Genomic DNA, 23,617 nt, shown 5'->3' with positions numbered 1-23,617 from the left:
GTGACTGAAGAATCTTCCCATATCTTATACTAGATTGACAAAAACCATGGCAGAGAGTAACTATGGATATTTGTGGTCCTTTTTCACCAAGAGCATTGAGAATAAGTATGGTGTTACATTAATAGACTATTTTTCCTAGTGGCCGGAGGTAGCTTTTATGAGGGATGTAAAGGCTGGTAACATCATACATTTTTGCGAAGATGTTTTTTGTAGGGAAGGTTATCCAGAGTGTGTGGTGACAGATAATGGGACACAGTTTGTTGCTGAGCAGTTTAAAAGGTATTTAAAGGAAGCAGGTGTGAATCTGCACACCACGGCAGTATATAATCCTAGAGAGAATGGTCTCATCGAAAGATTCAACCGAGTGTTGAATGAGTGTGTTCAATTAGCTGAAGAGCAGGGGTATGAATGCAAGAGGGCTGTCAAAGTTATCAAAATACACCTCACTCAGACACCAAAGAGACACCTTTTTGCTTTTTGGTGGAGGACAGCGGGCACAAAATTGACACCTCCATGGATAGATAGATCTGTCATAAAAAAAAAAATAGAAAGAGGATATTAAGGTTAAAGTAATGGAATATCAAAGTAAATATGTGAAAAGACACAATGACCGATTGAGGAACAAAGTCCAAGTTTGAATGTGGTGATTGGGTAAGAACGTTTCTGATGCATGGTCAAAGACCTGGGTTGTCAAAATGGTCCAGGCCGAAGCAAGTTAGTGGTTGGCAACAATGTTTGGTTGTGCGATGGGAAGAAAAGGAACGTGGGCAAAATAACATGGTGTTGTGAACTGGAATATAAAATGTGTTGTGGAGAAAACAAAAAAATCAAAGGTTGATACTGAAAATACGGGGAAAAAAAAAGAACTGATTAAAACCAAACCTGTATGGCTAAAGGATTACATTTGTAAATGAGTCATAAATATTTGAATCAAGCTAAGTGGAATTATTGTTGTTAGTAATATTCCGTTATTGGTTATATTTCACTATTGTATTCTATTAAAAGAGGGAGATGTTGTATCTTGGCAACCCATTGTTGAATCATCATAGCAACCTTGCCTTTGTGTCAGGATTCTAAGCTGTTGGGGATCCTGGATGTGGAGAAGAGTTGCTGTACTGGTTGGTCCGACAGAGGTTATTTTAACCACTTAATAAACATTTGAAGACTCTTCTGAATACCCTATTCTTTCCAAAAGTTCCCAGTTGCCTTTAAGAAGGCTTCAGACCATATAGTCAAGAAATGTGATTCATGTAATGTTTAATTTGTTTGATTTACTTTGCTTTTACCAAACTTTGTGCACTCTCCATTTCACCACAAACCTCTGCTGCCCTTGTGGATGCTATAGCTAAGTCCTTACATATGTATAGTGCATTTTATCCTGATTTTGGGTTGGTATTCTTAACCTTGACGGTGCAGGATTTAATTATAAAATTACATTGCAGGCCCTGAAAAATCAGAAAAATTTTACTAGACCTGCAGGTCGAGTTGCATGAATAATGTACTAGACCTAACAGAAGTGTACTTGACCCGGAAACGTGTCTCAAATTGTGTGATCCTAGGCAAATATTGTATTTTACAGTCAACTTTTTCTTCGTTCTCACATGGGTGCACCTTCAAACATGTGAGTTCAGCATTTCTGCTTTAAAAAAAAAAAAAAAAATCCTCTTGTTTGATTGAATGCACTAAACTTGTGCGCCATATATAATAAATCTAGCCCACATATAGGGTACACATGATCCATGCATGACCTGCCTCTTAGTTTACTAATACCTTTGTGTAGGAAGTTGGCTCTGTATGTGCTATTTCAAAGTAAGGAATAGCATGCACAGAGTCCAAGGGTTCCCCTTAGAGGTAAAATAGTGGTAAAAATAGATAATACTAATGCTCTATTTTGTGGTAGTGTGGTCGAGCAGTAGGCTTATCCAAGGAGTAGTGTTAAGCATTTGTTGTACATACACATAGACAATAAATGAGGTACACACACTCAGAGACAAATCCAGCCAATAGGTTTTGTATAGAAAAATATCTTTTCTTAGTTTATTTTAAGAACCACAGGTTCAAATTCTACATGTAATATCTCTTTCGAAAGGTATTGCAGGTAAGTACTTTAGGAACTTCAAATCATAAAAATTGCATGTATACTTCTCAAGTTATTGACAAATAGCTGTTTTAAAAGTGGACACTTAGTGCAATTTTCGCAGTTCCTGGGGGAGGTAAGTTTTTGTTAGTTTTACCAGGTAAGTAAGGCACTTACAGGGTTCAGTTCTTGGTCCAAGGCAGCCCACCGTTGGGGGTTCAGAGCAACCCCAAAGTCACCACACCAGCAGCTCAGGGCCGGTCAGGTGCAGAGTTCAAAGTGGTGCCCAAAACACATAGGCTAGAATGGAGAGAAGGGGGTGCCCCGGTTCCGGTCTGCTTGCAGGTAAGTACCCGCGTCTTCGGAGGGCAGACCAGGGGGGTTTTGTAGGGCACCGGGGGGGACACCAGTCCACACAGAAATTTCACCCTCAGCGGCGCGGGGGCGGCCGGGTGCAGTGTAGAAACAAGCGTCGGGTTCGCAATGTTAGTCTATGAGAGATCTCGGGATCTCTTCAGCGCTGCAGGCAGGCAAGGGGGGGGTTCCTCGGGGAAACCTCCACTTGGGCAAGGGAGAGGGACTCCTGGGGGTCACTTCTCCAGTGAAAGTCCGGTCCTTCAGGTCCTGGGGGCTGCGGGTGCAGGGTCTCTCCCAGGTGTCGGGACTTTAGGTTCAAAGAGTCGCGGTCAGGGGAAGCCTCGGGATTCCCTCTGCAGGCGGCGCTGTGGGGGCTCAGGGGGGACAGGTTTTGGTACTCACAGTATCAGAGTAGTCCTGGGGTCCCTCCTGAGGTGTTGGATCGCCACCAGCCGAGTCGGGGTCGCCGGGTGCAGTGTTGCAAGTCTCACGCTTCTTGCGGGGAGCTTGCAGGGATCTTTAAAGCTGCTGGAAACAAAGTTGCAGCTTTTCTTGGAGCAGGTCCGCTGTCCTCGGGAGTTTCTTGTCTTTTCGAAGCAGGGGCAGTCCTCAGAGGATGTCGAGGTCGCTGGTCCCTTCGGAAGGCGTCGCTGGAGCAGGATCTTTGGAAGGCAGGAGACAGGCCGGTGAGTTTCTGGAGCCAAGGCAGTTGTCGTCTTCTGGTCTTCCTCTGCAGGGGTTTTTCAGCTAGGCAGTCCTTCTTTTGTAGTTGCAGGAATCTAATTTTCTAGGGTTCAGGGTAGCCCTTAAATACTAAATTTAAGGGCGTGTTTAGGTCTGGGGAGTTAGTAGCCAATGGCTACTAGCCCTGAGGGTGGGTACACCCTCTTTGTGCCTCCTCCCAAGGGGAGGGGGTCACAATCCTAACCCTATTGGGGGAATCCCCCATCTGCAAGATGGAGGATTTCTAAAAGTTAGAGTCACTTCAGCTCAGGACACCTTAGGGGCTGTCCTGACTGGCCAGTGACTCCTCCTTGTTTTTCTCATTATTTTCTCCGGCCTTGCCGCCAAAAGTGGGGCCTGGCCGGAGGGGGCGGGCAACTCCACTAGCTGGAGTGGCCTGCTGGGTTGGCACAAAGGAGGTGAGCCTTTGAGGCTCACCGCCAGGTGTGACAATTCCTGCCTGGGGGAGGTGTTAGCATCTCCACCCAGTGCAGGCTTTGTTACTGGCCTCAGAGTGACAAAGGCACTCTCCCCATGGGGCCAGCAACATGTCTCGGTTTGTGGCAGGCTGCTAAAACTAGTCAGCCTACACAGATAGTCGGTTAAGTTTCAGGGGGCACCTCTAAGGTGCCCTCTGTGGTGTATTTTACAATAAAATGTACACTGGCATCAGTGTGCATTTATTGTGCTGAGAAGTTTGATACCAAACTTCCCAGTTTTCAGAGTAGCCATTATGGTGCTGTGGAGTTCGTGTTTGACAGACTCCCAGACCATATACTCTTATGGCTACCCTGCACTTACAATGTCTAAGGTTTTGTTTAGACACTGTAGGGGTACCATGCTCATGCACTGGTACCCTCACCTATGGTATAGTGCACCCTGCCTTAGGGCTGTAAGGCCTGCTAGAGGGGTGTCTTACCTATACTGCATAGGCAGTGAGAGGCTGGCATGGCACCCTGAGGGGAGTGCCATGTCGACTTACTCGTTTTGTCCTCACTAGCACACACAAGCTGGCAAGCAGTGTGTCTGTGCTGAGTGAGAGGTCTCCAGGGTGGCATAAGACATGCTGCAGCCCTTAGAGACCTTCCTTGGCATCAGGGCCCTTGGTACTAGAAGTACCAGTTACAAGGGACTTATCTGAATGCCAGGGTGTGCCAATTGTGGATACAATGGTACATTTTAGGTGAAGGAACACTGGTGCTGGGGCCTGGTTAGCAGGGTCCCAGCACACTTCTCAGTCAAGTCAGCATCAGTATCAGGCAAAAAGTGGGGGGTAACTGCAACAGGGAGCCATTTCTTTACACAAGCCCCCCCCAGCCCACAGGCCAGGAGACTCAGCCCAAGCTGGGAGAGTCTTCCTAGTCTGTCAGGCGAGGAAGAGTAGGAGAAATAGGCTGGTTAGTTGCAGGGCCTACTCTGCCTTACATCCTTCTGTTCAGGTCATTCCCTTTGGGGAACTGACCCACTTCCACAGTGATAGGACCTAGTCTGAATTGCCTCTTGTCTGCCTCTTCAATGTCTCCACCCATTCTTTTTATTTTGGGTTTAGAGGTATCCACCTCTGCTAATCTTATCTTAGCCAGGGTCATCCCTAGCTTACCCAAAGAGGTTACCCAGAGCTGGAGTAACCCCACCATGACCAACAGGGTCAGGGGGCCTAACTTGCTATTTGGCATGGGGTCTGACCACCATGCCAAGGATAGTGCAGCCATAAAGGCTAACACCCAGCAGAGGCCACTGACAGCTGTCAGTGCCCAGAACCACACCTTTAGCTCTTCACCTACAAGGGAAGGGGCTAAGTTACAGGCTTCTTTGGGTTCAGGGTGCCTGTCTGCTGTATTAGAGTGGGGGGTTACCACATTTTGTAGTAAACACCCTTCTTCCACTCTTTCTTCTGTTAGCTGAGGAGCCACCCACTCAGGTTTAACAGTTGCCTGACTAGCCAGGACTTTTTGTGGGTCAGGTTGGACTTGATCAGGGCCATTTTTGGAGTTCTCCCCTACTGGAGCAGAATCTCCCTGGCTTGCTGTAACCTTGGCTAAAGGTTGTCCACCCTTCCTACTCTGTTTTCTTTTCTTCTTCTTCTGGGGCCTGCTTGCATTTACTGCAGAGGCAGGACTTCCAGAATCCTTGGGAGAGGACTGGCACTGGACCAGTTCCTCTCTTGGGCTTTGACTAACCTCTGGGTAGTCATTTCCAAGGAGACAATCAAGGGGGAGGTCTGTACTGACTACTACCCTTCTCCAGCTAAGAGTGCCACCCACTTCTATGGGTACTAAAGCCACAGGCCTCTTAGTGACCCTGTCTAGGCTAACTCTTACCCTGGCAGTCTCACCGGGGATGTACTGGTTTGAGAGCACCAGCCTGTCATGCACAATAGTGTGACTGGCACAAGTGTCTCTCAGGGCAGTGGCTGGGATTCCATTCACCTGTAGGTGGTGGAAGTGTCTACTTCCCTCTGGAATCTCCAACTCACCTGTTGGGCCCTGTTTCCAGTTGAAGGCTAGGAAGACCTCCTCATCTGAGGAGTCATCTCCCATGGCTACACTGGTTACCCCAGGAATTTTGTGCTGGGGTTTGTTTTTGGGACAAGAAGTGTCCTTGGTGTGGTGTCCAGACTGTTTACAGTTGTGGCACCATGCCTTAGTGGCATCCCAGTTCTTACCCTGGTACCCACCTTTGTTTTGGGTTGTGTCTTGGGGCCCACCCACCTGTTCTGGTTTTTGGGGGCCTACAGAGGACTCTTTTTCTTTGTTTCTAGTGTCACCCACTTTCTCCTGGGGAGTTTTTGTAACCCCTTTCTTTTGGTCACCCCCAGTGGAAGTTTTGGTTACCCTAGTCTTGACCCAGTGGTCTGCCTTCTTTCCCAATTCTTGGGGAGAAATTGGACCTAGGTCTACCAGATACTGATGCAACTTTTCATTGAAGCAGTTACTTAAAATGTGTTCTTTCATAAACAAATTATAAAGCCCAACATAGTCACACACTTCATTTCCAGTTAACCAACCATCTAGTGTTTTTACTGAGTAGTCTACAAAATCAACCCAGGTCTGGCTCGAGGATTTTTGAGCCCCCCTGAATCTAATTCTATACTCCTCAGTGGAGAATCCAAAGCCCTCAATCAGGGTACCCTTCATGAGGTCATAAGATTCTGCATCTTTTCCAGAGAGTGTGAGGAGTCTATCCCTACACTTTCCAGTGAACATTTCCCAAAGGAGAGCACCCCAGTGAGATCTGTTTACTTTTCTGGTTACACAAGCCCTCTCAAAAGCTGTGAACCATTTGGTGATGTCATCACCATCTTCATATTTTGTTACAATCCCTTTGGGGATTTTTAGGATGTCAGGAGAATCTCTGATCCTATTTATGTTGCTGCCACCATCGATGGGACCTAGGCCCATCTCTTTTCTTTCCCTTTCTATGGCTAGGAGCTGCTTTTCCAAAGCCAATCTTTTGACCATCCTGGCTAACAGGGGGTCATCTTCACTGGAGTTATCCTCAGTGATTTCAGAAATGCTGGATCCTCCTGTGAGGGAAGCAACATTTCTGACTATCATTTTTGGGGACAGGGCTTGAGAGGCCCTGTTCTCCCTATTTAGGACTGGAAGGGGGGAATTGCCCTCCAAGTCACTAATCTCCTCCTCTGTGAAGTCATCCTCAGAGGGGTTGGCTTTTTCAAACTCTGCCAACAGCTCCTGGAGCTGAATTTTGGTAGGTCTGGAGCCAATGGTTATTTTCTTTATATTACAGAGAGACCTTAGCTCCCTCATCTTAAGATGGAGGTAAGGTGTGGTGTCGAGTTCCACCACCTGCATCTCTGTATCAGACATTATTCTGCTAAGAGTTGGAATACTTTTTTAAGAATCTAAAACTGTTTCTAGAATCTAATTCAAACTTTTAACAAACTTTTAAACTCTAAAAAGACAATGCTAAACAGGGACTTAACACACAAGGCCCTAGCAGGACTTTTAAGAATTTAGAAAAATTTCAAATTGCAAAAATCAATTTCTAATGACAATTTTGGAATTTGTCGTGTGATCCGGTATTGGCTGAGTAGTCCAGCAAATGCAAAGTCTTGTACCCCACCGCTGATCCACCAATGTAGGAAGTTGGCTCTGTATGTGCTATTTCAAAGTAAGGAATAGCATGCACAGAGTCCAAGGGTTCCCCTTAGAGGTAAAATAGTGGTAAAAATAGATAATACTAATGCTCTATTTTGTGGTAGTGTGGTCGAGCAGTAGGCTTATCCAAGGAGTAGTGTTAAGCATTTGTTGTACATACACATAGACAATAAATGAGGTACACACACTCAGAGACAAATCCAGCCAATAGGTTTTGTATAGAAAAATATCTTTTCTTAGTTTATTTTAAGAACCACAGGTTCAAATTCTACATGTAATATCTCTTTCGAAAGGTATTGCAGGTAAGTACTTTAGGAACTTCAAATCATAAAAATTGCATGTATACTTTTCAAGTTATTGACAAATAGCTGTTTTAAAAGTGGACACAGTGCAATTTTCGCAGTTCCTGGGGGAGGTAAGTTTTTGTTAGTTTTACCAGGTAAGTAAGGCACTTACAGGGTTCAGTTCTTGGTCCAAGGCAGCCCACCGTTGGGGGTTCAGAGCAACCCCAAAGTCACCACACCAGCAGCTCAGGGCCGGTCAGGTGCAGAGTTCAAAGTGGTGCCCAAAACACATAGGCTAGAATGGAGAGAAGGGGGTGCCCCGGTTCCGGTCTGCTTGCAGGTAAGTACCCGCGTCTTCGGAGGGCAGACCAGGGGGGTTTTGTAGGGCACCGGGGGGGACACCAGTCCACACAGAAATTTCACCCTCAGCGGCGCGGGGGCGGCCGGGTGCAGTGTAGAAACAAGCGTCGGGTTCGCAATGTTAGTCTATGAGAGATCTCGGGATCTCTTCAGCGCTGCAGGCAGGCAAGGGGGGGGTTCCTCGGGGAAACCTCCACTTGGGCAAGGGAGAGGGACTCCTGGGGGTCACTTCTCCAGTGAAAGTCCGGTCCTTCAGGTCCTGGGGGCTGCGGGTGCAGGGTCTCTCCCAGGTGTCGGGACTTTAGGTTCAAAGAGTCGCGGTCAGGGGAAGCCTCGGGATTCCCTCTGCAGGCGGCGCTGTGGGGGCTCAGGGGGGACAGGTTTTGGTACTCACAGTATCAGAGTAGTCCTGGGGTCCCTCCTGAGGTGTTGGATCGCCACCAGCCGAGTCGGGGTCGCCGGGTGCAGTGTTGCAAGTCTCACGCTTCTTGCGGGGAGCTTGCAGGGATCTTTAAAGCTGCTGGAAACAAAGTTGCAGCTTTTCTTGGAGCAGGTCCGCTGTCCTCGGGAGTTTCTTGTCTTTTCGAAGCAGGGGCAGTCCTCAGAGGATGTCGAGGTCGCTGGTCCCTTCGGAAGGCGTCGCTGGAGCAGGATCTTTGGAAGGCAGGAGACAGGCCGGTGAGTTTCTGGAGCCAAGGCAGTTGTCGTCTTCTGGTCTTCCTCTGCAGGGGTTTTTCAGCTAGGCAGTCCTTCTTCTTGTAGTTGCAGGAATCTAATTTTCTAGGGTTCTGGGTAGCCCTTAAATACTAAATTTAAGGGCGTGTTTAGGTCTGGGGGGTTAGTAGCCAATGGCTACTAGCCCTGAGGGTGGGTACACCCTCTTTGTGCCTCCTCCCAAGGGGAGGGGGTCACAATCCTAACCCTATTGGGGGAATCCCCCATCTGCAAGATGGAGGATTTCTAAAAGTTAGAGTCACTTCAGCTCAGGACACCTTAGGGGCTGTCCTGACTGGCCAGTGACTCCTCCTTGTTTTTCTCATTATTTTCTCCGGCCTTGCCGCCAAAAGTGGGGCCTGGCCGGAGGGGGCGGGCAACTCCACTAGCTGGAGTGGCCTGCTGGGTTGGCACAAAGGAGGTGAGCCTTTGAGGCTCACCGCCAGGTGTGACAATTCCTGCCTGGGGGAGGTGTTAGCATCTCCACCCAGTGCAGGCTTTGTTACTGGCCTCAGAGTGACAAAGGCACTCTCCCCATGGGGCCAGCAACATGTCTCGGTTTGTGGCAGGCTGCTAAAACTAGTCAGCCTACACAGATAGTCGGTTAAGTTTCAGGGGGCACCTCTAAGGTGCCCTCTGGGGTGTATTTTATAATAAAATGTACACTGGCATCAGTGTGCATTTATTGTGCTGAGAAGTTTGATACCAAACTTCCCAGTTTTCAGTGTAGCCATTATGGTGCTGTGGAGTTCGTGTTTGACAGACTCCCAGACCATATACTCTTATGGCTACCCTGCACTTACAATGTCTAAGGTTTTGTTTAGACACTGTAGGGGTACCATGCTCATGCACTGGTACCCTCACCTATGGTATAGTGCACCCTGCCTTAGGGCTGTAAGGCCTGCTAGAGGGGTGTCTTACCTATACTGCATAGGCAGTGAGAGGCTGGCATGGCACCCTGAGGGGAGTGCCATGTCGACTTACTCGTTTTGTCCTCACTAGCACACACAAGCTGGCAAGCAGTGTGTCTGTGCTGAGTGAGAGGTCTCCAGGGTGGCATAAGACATGCTGCAGCCCTTAGAGACCTTCCTTGGCATCAGGGCCCTTGGTACTAGAAGTACCAGTTACAAGGGACTTATCTGAATGCCAGGGTGTGCCAATTGTGGATACAATGGTACATTTTAGGTGAAGGAACACTGGTGCTGGGGCCTGGTTAGCAGGGTCCCAGCACACTTCTCAGTCAAGTCAGCATCAGTATCAGGCAAAAAGTGGGGGGTAACTGCAACAGGGAGCCATTTCTTTACACTTTGCCATCAGGGCAGGAATGTTTCTCAGTTTGTTTAAACGCTCACTTTTAATAAATACATTACTAAAGCATGATGTGGTAGCACACTGTCATTTACAGGCAGTAAATTTCCAAGAAATGTCCAAAACCCTTCCCACTAACTTGCAGCTTTACTGATAAAACTATATAGTGTATGAACAATAATCTGTGAAAATTAGGTTTCAGAAAACATTTATCAATTGCACATCACCAAGTAAAGTGTTCTGACTTTTTTCATTCTATTAAAATATTTTTTTCATCATAGAGAAGTAGAAAAAAATGGTCTTTCGCAGCTACTGCAATATATTTTGAAATGTTTGTAACTTAGATATTCTTCTATGCGGCTTGGAGTGGTATCCTATCCTGGCAGTAATGTGGTCCAAAACCGACAGGTTCAGTGCGGAGGACCATCTTTAACAAAATGTATGACCATTGCAGAAGGTATTGTTAATGTAAGATGGATAGCTCTCAGATTGTTATTAAGACTCAATCACAGTAAGACTGATACCTCATACTTCCTTTGTTGATAGCGCACTGCGATTTCATTCGTGTCATGGAAACATTCTGAGGTGATCTTTGACACTAAAGACCACTTTGTCAGAAATTTAATTCCAACTGTTAAAGCCTCTGCCGTGCATTACCAAAATCAGCATAGACTAAACCAATACTTTAGATTTCTGTAGCTACTGAGACATGCACACTTCGTTAAAGATTACACATGTTACACCCATGTGTAGCTTCAAAAGTCACTAGCACTGCAAACATATGCCATCTTGCGCCTTCTTTTCTTATTGTAAAACACCCAGTATGTTTTCCTGTGCAGGTTTTGTATGTTGTGAACCAGCAGATGCTAGACTCTGAGATATAGCCGTACAAAGTAGCACCCCATTTAATATGAACCCACCAGGCCATTCTATAACTAGTTGTGGCAGCTGATACAGCTGTGGTGTACCTGCCTTATCTGCATCCCAGGGTGGAGCTTGTCTACTGGCTTTCCTGGAGCAAATCTATGCAGTTTGTCTTAACTGGATTCTCCAGTTCTGCAGTGTAGGATCCTCACTGACTATAATAAACATAGAATATTCCTGCCAGCATGCCTGGACACCGGGACACGTCTCATGAATAGGCTATCATTAATTCTTCCGCTGGAGTTAGAGACTAAGATGTTATTCAACCATGTCTCTCCTCCATAGTTACGACAAAGGAAATCCATCTTTTACTGAATGTTTCTTTCTGAAAACAGTCCATTTACACAGTACAAACACAATGTTGCAGCACCTAGCTGGAATGTGGCTACATTGCTGAAAGTAATCTCTAAATCTTTCCATATGAGGGAGAAAAATGAAGAAGGCAACTTCGGTCAAGAGTGCACAAGGACAGAAAAGCATACACTGCTCCTTTAAGCATTTTTTATTTATTTTTATTTTGTCAAAATGACAGAGCCCTGAAGGCTCAAGCGGAGATGCACCTCAGGGAAAAACTGGAGGACCTTGTGGGATTAGAGTACAACAACACATCAAAAGCAAGTCGGGATGTGGTTCCCTCCACCAAGTCTGTACATTCTCCTGACAAGGACTCTAACAGAGAGAGAGACAGAAACCTCATCGCTCCAAGCACTCCATCCCTCCCAGAGAACACCATAAGTTATCGAGGCTTGGTTTAGCACCAAAGTGTTAGCTGGCCATAGGATCAACATCAATGCTGAGCCTGGTGTCATCTGACAAGTCCACAGCCTCAACTTACCCAACACCAGCAACTTCAAGAACTTTGCTGTCTACCTTGTGCACTGTGTACATAGGATGTTGAAGCATGCACCATCAAAGAGATGCACTGTAGGTCCTCATCAAGATGACATTGAAGCATTTGTCAAAACTGTCCAGAAACTCTCCCTTCAAGAGGCTCTGAATGATCCTGTTTTTCCAAAAGGAAAATGAAGGTGAAGGCTACTAGCCTTCCACACAAACCACCTTCTCCTTCTTCTCCTCGTCCTGCTCCTCTTCCTAGTCGCCCACCTCCCCAGCACCCCTCCCCTTCACAATCCTGACATGACCTATATCAGGGGATTACACCCCTCACTGCTCCCCCACAACCATACTTTGAGGGTTTAGGGGGTCCTCAAGATAATACCGACCCTTGGGATGCCTTACTCCCTGATCCCATTACTTCCAATGACCTTGATCTCTGGCCCGCACACCCCTCACCACCAGTAGACACTACTTCTTACCAGTAATGTATAGTGTGCACAGAGTCCAGTGGATCCCCAGCGGCTAAAGTAGATAATACTAATGCTCTCTTGTAGTAGAATGGCTGAGCAGTTGGGCTTCTCAGAGGGTAGTGCTAAGCTTTCGTTGTACATACAGTCAAGACATGTGGCACACAATCAATGACTAACTCCAGTGTTTTATGTATCAAAAAATTTACTTTCAGTATCCAATGCACTTTGTTTTGCATTCACAGGTAAAACAGTTTACAGGTAAGTAATACTTTTCAATTTCAAAAGTAGACAATGCAATTTCTCATAGAAAGAGATGTCATCCTATGGGAGGAATGTTAACAATACAATTTGAAAGTAAGTACTCTACTTATGAGGCTGTGGGCATCCGGTGCAGAGTTGGCAAGACTTATGGATCTGGGGTGGTTCTGGAGTCCTTGGAGGTTTCTTTGTGGACTGGGCCTCTGTCCCCTGGAGATCTTGGTGCAGTGTAACAAGAGGCAGGGGCCTTTGAGACTCACCGCCAAGTGTTGCAGTTCCTGCAGGGTGGAGGTTTGAAGCGCTTCCACCCAGAGCATGTTTTGTCTTGACTCCAGGGTGCACAAAGGCTCTCTCCCCATGGGGTCAGAAGCTTGTCTGTTAGTGGCAGCCTGGCACAGACCGGTCAGCCTTACTCACTAGATGGTTTTGTGAAATACAGGCTGTAGGAAGTTGTCTCTGTATGTGCTATTTCAAAGTAAGGAATAGCATGCACAGAGTCCAAGGGTTCCCCTTAGAGGTAAGATCGTGGCAAAAAGAGATAATACTAATGCTCTAGTTTGTGGTAGTGTGGTCGAGCAGTAGGCTTATCGAAGGAGTAGTGTTAAGCATTTGTTGTACATACACACGGCAATAAATGAGGAACACACACTCAGAGACAATTCCAGGCCAATAGGTTTTTGTATAGAAAAAATATCTTTTCTTAGTTTATTTTAAGAACCACAGGTTCAAATTCTACATGTAATATCTCATTTGAAAGGTATTGCAGGTAAGTACTTTAGGAACTTTGAATAATCACAATAGCATATATACTTTTTACATAAAACACATATAGCTATTTTAAAAGTGGACACTTAGTGCAATTTTCAACAGTTCCTGGGGGAGTTAAGTTATTGTTAGTTCTTGCAGGTGAGTAAACCACCTACGGGGTTTAAATTGGGGTCCAAGATAGCCCACTGTTGGGGTTCAGAGCAACCCCAAAGTAACCACACCAGCAGCTCAGGGCCGGTCAGGTGCAGAGGTCAAAGTGGTGCCCAAAACACATAGGCTTCAATGGAGAAGGGGGTGCCCCGGTTCCAGTCTGCCAGCAGGTAAGTACCCACGTCTTCGGAGGGCAGACCAGGGGGGTTTTGTAGGGCACCAGGGGTACACAAGTCAGCACAGAAAGTACACCCTCAGCAGCACGGGGGTGGCCGGGTGCAGTGTACAAACATGCGTCTGGTTTCCAATAGGTTTCAATGAGAGACCAAGGGGTCTCTTCAGCGATGCAGGCAAGGGGGGGGGCTCCTCGGGGTAGCCACCACCTGGGCAAGGGAGAGGGACTCCTGGGGGTCACTCCTGCACTGGAGTTCCGATCCTTCAGGTCCTGGGGGCTGCGGGTGCAGGGTGTTTTCCAGGCGTCGGGATTTTAGAGTCAGGCAGTCACGGTCAGGGGGAGGCTCAGGATTCCCTCTGCAGGCGTCGCTGTGGGGGCTCAGGGGGGACAACTTTGGTTACTCACAGTCATTGAGTCGCCGGGGGGTCCTCCCTGTAGCGTTGTTTCTCCACCAATCGAGTCGGGGTCGCCGGGTGCACTGTTGCAAGTCTCACGCTTCTGGCGGGGATTGCAGGGGTCTTTAAAGCTGCTCCTCTGGAAACAAAGTTGCAGTCTTTGTTGAACAGGGTCTCTGTTCTCTGGAGTTTCTTGGTCTTTTTGAAGCAGGGCAGTCCTCTGAGGATTCAGAGGTCGCTGGTCCTGGGGAAAGCGTCGCTGGAGCAGTTTTCTCCCGAAGGAGGGAGACAGGCCGGTAGGGCTGGGGCCAAAGCAGTTGGTGTCTCCGTCTTCTCTGCAGGGTTTTTTCAGCTCAGCAGTCCTTTTCTTCTTAAGTTGCAGGTTCAGGGGAGCCCCTAAATACAGGATTTAGGGGTGTGTTTAGGTCAGGGAGGGCAGTAGCCAATGGCTACTAGCCCTGAGGGTGGCTACACCCTCTTTGTGTCTCCTCCCAAGGGGAGGGGGTCACATTCCTATCCCTATTGGGGGGATCCTCCATCTGCAAGATGGAGGATTCCTAAAAGTCAGTCACTTCAGCTCAGGTTGCCTTAGGGGCTGTCCTGACTGGTCATTGACTCCTCCTTGTTTTTCTCATGATCTCCTCCGGCCTTGCTGCCAAAAGTGGGGCCGTGGCCGGAGGGGGCGGGCAACTCCACTAGCTGGAATGCCCTGTGGTGCTGGAACAAAGGGGGTGAGCCTTTGAGGCTCACCGCCAGGTGTTACAGCTCCTGCCTGGGGGAGGTGATAGCATCTCCACCCAGTGCAGGCTTTGTTACTAGCCACCGAGTGACAAAGGCACTCTCCCCATGTGGCCAGCAACATGTATCGAGTGTGGCAGGCTGCTGGAACCAGTCAGCCTACACAGGTAGTCGGATAAGGTTTCAGGGGGCACCTCTAAGGTGCCCGCTGGGGTGTATTTTACAATAAAATGTACACTGGCATCAGTGTGCATTTATTGTGCTGAGAAGTTTGATACCAAACTTCCCAGTTTTCAGTGTAGCCATTATGGTGCTGTGGAGTTCGTGTTTGACAGACTCCCAGACCATATACTCTTATGGCTACCCTGCACTTACAGTGTCTAAGGTTTGGCTTAGACTCTGTAGGGGCACAGTGCTCATGCACTGGTGCCCTCACCTATGGTATAGTGCACCCTGCCTTAGGGCTGTAAGGCCTGCTAGAGGGGTGACTTATCTATGCCATTGGCAGTGTGAGGTTGGCATGGCACCCTGAGGGGAGTGCCATGTCGACTTACTCGTTTTGTCCTCACCAGCACACACAAGCTGGCAAGCAGTGTGTCTGTGCTGAGTGAGGGGTCCCTAGGGTGGCATAAGATATGCTGCAGCCATTAGAGACCATCCTTGGCATCAGGGCCCTTGGTACCAGGGGTACCAGTTACAAGGGACTTACCTGGATGCCAGGGTGTGCCAATTGTGAAAACAAAAGTACAGGTTAGGGAAAGAACACTGGTGCTGGGGCCTGGTTAGCAGGCCTCAACACACTTTCAATTCAAAACATAGCATCAGCAAAGGCAAAAAGTCAGGGGGTAACCATGCCAAGGAGGCATTTCCTTACACAGGTGATTTCTCTCAGATGCATTTTTCAATAAATCCTGCACTGGCATCAGTGTGGGTTTATTGAGTTGAAGTTTGATACCAAACCTCCCAGTCTTCAGTGAAGCCATCATGAAGCTGTGGAATTCATAATGACAAACTCCCAGCCTATGTACTCAATATGGCCGCACTGCACTTACAGTGTCTAAGAATGGACTTAAACAGAGTAGGGGCAAATTGCTCATGCAGCTATACCCTCACCTGTGGTATAGTGCACCCTACCACTTAACTAGGACTAAACTATGCCACAGGCAGTGGTTTGTGGGCATGGCACCCAGAGAGGGTTGCCATGTCGACTTTACCTTTTTCTCCCCACCAACACACACCATCTGCAATGGCAGTGTGCATGTGTGTGGTGATGGCCCCTTAGGGTGGCACCATACATGCTGCAGCCCTTGGAGACCCTCCCTGGCCACAGGGCCCCTGGTACTACTGGCACCTTTTACAAGACTGTGTGCCAGAGATGTGCCAATTTGGGAAGCAATGTTACAGTTTTAGGGAAAGAACACAGGTGCTGGGGCCTGGTTAGAAGGATCCCAGCACACACTCAGTCAAGTTAGCATTAGATATCAGGCCGGGGAGGGGGGTTGAGGGGTCACCATGCCGAATGGGGCACTTTCCTACAGAGAGTAAAGAATCAATACTGTAGGGATGAAGGTGGCGGCACAAACCACTAGTGCATACCCAACTCTCAAGCCCTTTTGGCCCAGTACGACCGGGCCTATTTGCATGAGATGGAAGAGCTACTACAGATCCTTTCAGAGGAGCACTATAAGTGAGGACAACAGATTGATTCAGAGGGTCAGACCATCTCCAGCAACTCAATCATGTGTGCCTTTGAAGCCGCCTACACTGCAGCTTGCGGTATAAACACCAGCGCCCTATTAAGATGACATGCTTGGCTGCACTTCGCAGGCTTTAACCCTGAGGTCCATCAGGCAGTTCTCAACCGTTTGGCCCACAGGTAGACACTACTGTATAAAAGCTTAAAAAGGACACAAACTGGCAAGGCCATAGGTTCCCTTCAGACTAATACATAGAGAGACTCCTCTTGTCGCCCTAGGTTCAAGGGAATCATAAGTCTTCATCAGAGGTGTCTGCCTTGAACCTTAGACACCCTCAGTCCACCAGATCAGAGACTACTATAGAGGCTCTTACAGGGGGGTCCAACAACAAAAGGGGGGAGGGAGGGGAGAGATAGCACTGCCACATGCAGCTTCTCCACTGGCAAGCAGTGACTTCCTCCACCTTACCCTCTGATCATCCTACACCTGTCAGGGGAAGACTACAACAGTTACTGATATTATCCAACATGGTTACTGTCTGAAGCTCATCACCACTCCTCCCAACATTCCCCCCACACACTCACAGGCTATCCCAGGAACATTTACACCTTCTCATATAAGAGGTACGGGCTTTGTTCTCAAAGGAGCCATAAAGCCCATTCCCCAAAAACATCAAGGTTCAAGAGTATACTCCCTATACTTCCTGATTCCCAAAACGGACGGCTCAGTCCCCTGAACAAATACATCCTTTCAGAACACTTCCACGTGGCAACCCTTCAAGATGTCATCCCATTTCTAAAATAGGGCAACTTTATGACTGTTCTAGATCTGAAGGACGCCTATTTTCATGTAGCAGTTCACCCTGCACATTGAAAATCCTTAAGAGTTGCCATTTTGGGCAAAAATTACCAGTTCAAGGTACTTCCTTTGAGAATTACTACAGCTCCCAGGGAGTTAACCAAATGTCTAGCAGTAGTCGCAGCACGCCTGCGAAGACTAAGTCCATGTGTTTCCTTACTTGGGAAACTGGCTCATCAAAGCCAGTATACTGCATCGGTGTCAACAATACACTCGGATGACAGTGGATTTCCGTCACAAGTTAGGATTCACTGTCAGAATTGCAAAATCCCATATCCAAACATACAAGTTCAACCTTACCTAGGGGCAATTTTGAATTTTCATACATGTCTCCCTCGGTTTCAGGAAAACCAATTCTTCACAGTAATTACCATTTTGTGTCTGTTGGGGATGATGGCTTCTTGCATCACCATCATTCCCCGTGCCAGACTAAATGTGCATCTCCTAAAGCAGTGTCTTTCTCACCAATAGTCTGTCACAGGCCTACCTGGAAGATCTGGTTTTAGACCGCCAAGCCCACTGTTCTCTGCAATGGTTGAACACCAAAATTCTTCTGAAGAAGTGGCCTTTTCTAGACCTTATTCCTTATATCACACTAATCACAAATGCATCACGGATAGGTTGGGCTGCTCACCTCCAAGCTTTGACAGTTCAATGTTTCTGGGATGTGAAACACCAGTCCCTACACATCAAAAACCAGGTGGTATTCCTAGCCATGAAAGCTTTCCTTCCTCACCTGTGTCACACGGTTGTCCTAGTCTGAATGGACAACATGACAGCCATGTATTACTTACCCAAAAAATGCGGGGGGGGGGGGAATGTCAGGGGGGCTACAACAGTCTTCACAACTATCATGCCTTTGGGCCCTTCATCACCACGTTTACCTACCGGTGGAGTATCTGCCGGGAATGGATAACCACTTTGAAGAACTGCTCAGCAGGATGCAGCACTTCCACCTGCAAGTCCTCCACAAGTACTTCAAAAGGTGGGGTACTCGTTTCATAGATCTTTTAGTGTCCGCAGAAAACGCAAAATGCCCAAGCTTCGTCTCTAGTTATCCACACTTGCTATTCAAGGGCAATGCTCTATGGATGAGTTGGTCAGAGATTTGCCTACATCTCACCCTCTCATTTCATTTCTGGTTCGGAGGATCAGGCAAACGTCTCACCATGATCCTTGTGACTCACCTCGGCACGTCAGCCTTGGTTCACCACACTTCTGGATCTGTCAGTAGTACCATGCGAGAAGCTCCCCAACAGGCTGGACCTTCCCACCCAGAAACAAAGACAAATCACACATCCAGACTCCTAGTCACTCAGTCTTCCAATATGGCGGCTGAGGTCATAGTTTGGCTACTTAAGCTTGCCTGTAGAATGTATGAACATTCTCAAAGAAGCGCATAGACCCACTACTAGAGCAAGTTATGCTGCAAAATAGAAACATTTTTTTGCTACTGCCAACCTAAACAGATTAATCCTTTGAAAGTCACAGTACAAGACATGGAGTGCTGTCTGCTCCACATGCAGAAAGCAAAACTCGCCTGCACTTCCATTCACCTACATCTAGTAGCTATGGCTGCATATCTGCTAAACAGGCAACATATTTCTTTATTCAAAATTTCCCTCCGAAAGGCTTTCTTGGAAAGACCCAAACAAGTTATTCCACCTAGGATACCACTAGCCCCCTCCTAGAACCTTAACATTGTACTCACAAAGCCCATGAGACCACTGTTTGAGCCACTTCACTCATGACCATTTTAATTTCTTTCATGGAAAGCCTCTTTCCTAGTTTCCATAACTTCACTTAGACATGTTAGTGAGCTACAGGCACTAACTTTAGAAGAACCTTTCTTCCAAATTCATAGGGATAAGGTTGGTCTTTTCACAAATCCTAAATTCCTTCCTATGTTGGTTTCTCAATTTCACCTAAACCAGTCAATTGAGTTACCAGTTTTATTTCCACAACCCGATTTAGGTGCAGAAAGAGCCCTTCACACTTCAGATATCAAAAGAATACTCATGTTTGATGTGGACAGAAATAAAGATTTTAGGAAGACCAAACAGCTTTTTCACAAACTCACAAAGGCAACTCAATTTCCAAGTCAAGCATAACCAGATGGATAATCAAATGTATACAAACTTGCTTTGCTAAGGCTAAAGGACCTTTTACCTGTCTCCCCCCAGAGCACACTACTAGAACAAAGGGAGCTACTATAGCCTTCCTTGGAAACATTCCCATAGCTGACATTTGTAAAGCAGCTACATGATCTACACCACACACCTTCGCAAAACACTACTGTGACTTTTTTGCACACTAACAAGCCACTGTAGGCCAGGCAGTGCTACATATACTTTTCCAATCTACTGCAACTCCCACATGATAGCCACCTCATTTATGAAAGGACCTCTTTACAGTCCATGCAGAGCATGTGTATATACAACCATACTTGACAGTGAATGAATTATGCTACTTAACCTGTAAGCATCTGTTCGATATGTAGTGCTGTAGATTCATATGCACCCTTCCTTCTCCCCGGATTCCTGTGGCCGTTTTCAGTTGCATTATACTTGTATATATTTGTACATATGTAGATGCACTTTGCATGGACATCTTTACCTACTCATTCATTGCACTCCTGTCTCACCCTTCTGTGAGATAAAAATATAGCAGATGAGTCCGTGCCCATGAGCAATATCACCAAGAGGAGGAGTCACTCTATATTGTGACTTAACACTTCTTCGAAGAAAAACAAGTTGCACCACTCCAGATCCAACAATAGGTGGCAGGAGTATGCAGAGCATGTGAACCTACAGCACTTCATGCCACGAACAGATGCTTACAGGGTAAGTAACATAAGCCTTGGTGGTTATTGGTCTTCCTTTCCTATAGTGTCCCCAACATGGGGTACTGTGGATTCTGGGGTCCCGTAAATCAAACTTGTGCTCTCCAACCAGGCAATGTTTGTAGACAAGAGGACACCCCATGCTTCCTCTTTAAGCACCAGATTAAGTTTTTGCCAAGGGCTGGAGCTTGCTTAGTTTGAGTGAAGGATTTGGAGCTGAAATGACAGCCATCTGAGTGTCCAAGATATGAACACACATTGCCTTTCAGTCCGGCACATGTTGGCTGTCAAGTGTGAGATCCAATAATTCAATGATGTCAAGAGTCCTTTTAAGTCCTCACGCCTGCACCCATGAGTATTTGGTCGTAGTGCCTAATGTTAACTGTTTTTCTAGCAGGAATAAGCTACAAACAACTTAGTGGTCTAATTATCCTTTTGGTAGCATTAGTTTTAAACAATCTGGCATGTTCTTAATTCCCAGATGATGTTGAGTTTGAAGTATCATCAGACAGACGCACTGGAAAACCCATTGCTGTAAAATTGGTTAAAATAAAACCAGAAATATTACCGGAGGAACGAATAACTGGACAGGTGAGTTATTCTAACACCTGTGCATGCTGAGTTTGCACAAGAAATGTTGGTTATCTAATATTTGTATTACTGTTTTAAAGTTGATCCGTAAAATTTAAGTGACAATTGTTACAAATGTTAAAATATGTGGGGTTATCGTAACGATTACTGCAATCGAAAAATGAATTGGTTTGCAAGTGGCTGATGCTTGAAATCCATCAGACAAAATGTCTCCGCGCATAAACTTGGGTCATTGATATTTCGTTGATATAATGCAGTAATTCTTCTGCAGTAATTATCAACAGATTTTTTTTTTTTTTTTTCTGACCGGTAGGTTGTGTGCGCTGTTCCTCACAACTTAGAGAGTAAATCTCCAGCTGCCCCGGGTCAAAGTCCATCAGGGAGTGTATGCTACGAACGTAATGGGGTAAAACCTACATTTTTATTTAAACCTTTTTTTAATTGATCATCAGTTTGATCTCTAATTTTGAAAAGCTAACACCTATGCAGTCTAAAATCTAAACTTGCAATTTCCAGTTAGATTTAAGCTTTTTATTGAGCACTGTTCTACTAACCTAAATGCGAACTACATAAATGCGAACTGCTCTGTTGAAACTGTGGTTACCAAAATGTTTTGTTCGTCGTCTTCTACAGGTGTGACGTTTATGAAGTCATTTGAAAAATGTACATTACTTTTTTGTGCAGAACATATTGTGTGGCTCAGTTTCTTAAGACCGAGACAAGTAAACATTACATTTTACCTTATGGTATCATGATAATTAAGAGTTTGGTGTGTTACTTGGGATTCTCTAGTTAAAACCGTTCTGATTGTGCCTTCCTTAACAACAAGCAGTTTGGAAACCACGGTTAAATGTTTGCAAGTCATATTCCAGGGGGGCATATTGGAGTTTCTTTGTTCTTCCTAGTTGCACCAAAAAAGTTGTAAACTTTACTAATGTGCTGCATGGCTAGTCTGTGTTCCGGAAATATCAAAACTGTGCTCACATTCAGACTTAGGTTTTGATTGTTATTGGCTTCACAGGGTCACTCTTATTTTGACAGGTTAGCTTAGCTCCATCTCTACAATTCCTTAAGATTCAGACCCCAAACCCCCCCCCCCCCAATGATCTTGTAGAGATAACTTTATTAGGTTGTAGGTTTTGCTAACTGTGTTGGGGGAGGCGGTGGTTAGGAAAATAAAAATAAAATTTTTAAAAAACTGGATAATTTCACTAATAGGACATCAGCAGTCACTGTAGCTGTGATGCCTAAGAGATATTTGCAACCCTTACAGTAGCCATTCCGTAGAGCAGTGGTTCCCAACCTGTGGTCAGGGGGCCCATGGGGGTCCGCAAAGCTTCCTTTGGGGGTCCGCGTCTGCTAAGAAAATTCAATAATATTATCACGTTACATCTCCAGCTTTAAGTAATGACTCAGTGGGGGTCCCCGGATTCCAATAGTTATTCAGTGGGGGTCCCCCCGATCCAGTAATGATAAAGCGGGGGTCCACAGACGCCAAAAGGTTGGGAACCACTGACAGAGCATTTCCATTTCCATGCAGCTCAGAGCAGGAACACACGTTGATCCTTACCATCAGATACACTGCTGAATGGACTTCTTTAAACTCATCCTTCATGTGCGTATACTTGGTGATATTGATAGGGCATTGACAAAAGTCACTTCTAAGTTGTGCCCAATTTATGTAGGGCTGTCAAAATCAAGCAGTCATTTTTGCCAGGGTTCATACCTTTGTAATCACCCTCACTAGACGCCACCTCGTCTCCACCTTGAAAATATTGTCCTACGGTAAACTGCTTAATAACACCCATCTCTTTAAGTCACTCCTACGACAGAGCATGGGCTGCATGTTTTCTTGCTTGCAAGAGTTATTGTGTATAACAGCAGCACAGATGGAAGGAGGGCAGCCTTTAACCCACCTGGATGTTTAGGTCTGCCTTGACAGTGTCACCTGACCATTTTAACTTAAACAAGTATTATTTTAAAGTTCTTTGCTTCCGCACAAATGTATATATCCATTTCCTTGCTATTTAATTGTTTTGCTTCACATTACTGTACAACTTCAATTGAGAGCCAGCTGCATTGGCTGTGCCAATGCTTGTATTTTTTCTTCTAAGCTGGTGTCCTTGTTGAACCTCTTGCCATTTAGAGCTATGTCTTACTATGCCTCAAACAGTTAAAAAAAAATACATTTGCTTCTTTGAAATGGATGTTTGTGACAGCAGATGTTTTCTGCTTTCAAATATATTTTCATTAAGACTTGGATATGAGCACAATTGCTTTCTTTGTGGTAGTTTTTTCCCCAGATGTCATATTTTTTTTCTTTTTATGTATGTGGAGATTAATAGATTTGCTTAGAATTACAAGAGTATTATCCTGAGTAGGTCTTGCCTTTTAGACTATTGACTGCCATTGCCTTTTGTTCATGCTGTGCATAATGGGGTTGCTGACACTGGCAATGATTTGTAGTCATACTGTATAGCAGCATGGCTTTAGATTATTCGTGAAAAAAAGACTGATGTGCACTTCAATAACACACACCCATGCGCGCACTGTATGTATCATGGTGCTTTCTTAAGTTAGGATTAGCCACGCTGCAAAGCATCCGCCCTGCTTTACGTATAGCTACAAAACTTCACCAGAGCCAGTAGCTCTCATAGGTGAGAACTGTTGGCTTTTCCAATGCTTGGTTAAATTTTTCCTGTCGTCTTTGGAGATAGAGGATAGTGGCATGTAATATCTCCAGGGGGCATCATAGCACGCCATGTCTTCTAAAACTCACTTCCAAGACCATTGGGCTCATCTGGCGTGCAGATCTAGGAAATCAGTGTGTTAACCAATGCTTACTGGCCCTCGCACACTGCACGCATCTTGGTGGCCCTTGCCATTCTCCTGTGCCACAGGCTGATACACTGCCCCTCCCTGAAATGTTGAACATTATGCCGTATTTGTGTTTTCTCTGAATTCAGCATG

The 23,617-nt window shown here is 46.1% G+C and overlaps 1 protein-coding gene across 8 annotated transcripts in view; it reads left to right on the top strand.

Moving 5' to 3' along the window:
* Positions 1-23,617, top strand: part of CSDE1 (cold shock domain containing E1) — a 522,536-nt gene that overhangs the window by 92,508 nt on the left and 406,411 nt on the right. For 4 of the 8 annotated variants that reach the window (XM_069238743.1, XM_069238739.1, XM_069238737.1 and 1 more), the window contains 2 exons: positions 20,538-20,647; positions 20,961-21,053. In XM_069238743.1, the coding sequence (XP_069094844.1) occupies positions 20,538-20,647; positions 20,961-21,053 (203 nt within the window). The remainder of the gene's footprint in view (positions 1-20,537; positions 20,648-20,960; positions 21,054-23,617) is intronic. The other 4 variants (XM_069238744.1, XM_069238741.1, XM_069238742.1 and 1 more) reach the window with 1 other exon arrangement.

Source organism: Pleurodeles waltl, chromosome 6 (assembly GCF_031143425.1).
Source record: "Pleurodeles waltl isolate 20211129_DDA chromosome 6, aPleWal1.hap1.20221129, whole genome shotgun sequence".
Classification (NCBI taxonomy): Eukaryota; Metazoa; Chordata; class Amphibia; order Caudata; family Salamandridae; genus Pleurodeles; species Pleurodeles waltl.
The sequence above is the reverse complement of the archived record's forward strand: the minus strand, read 5'-3'. Positions and strand labels throughout refer to the sequence as shown.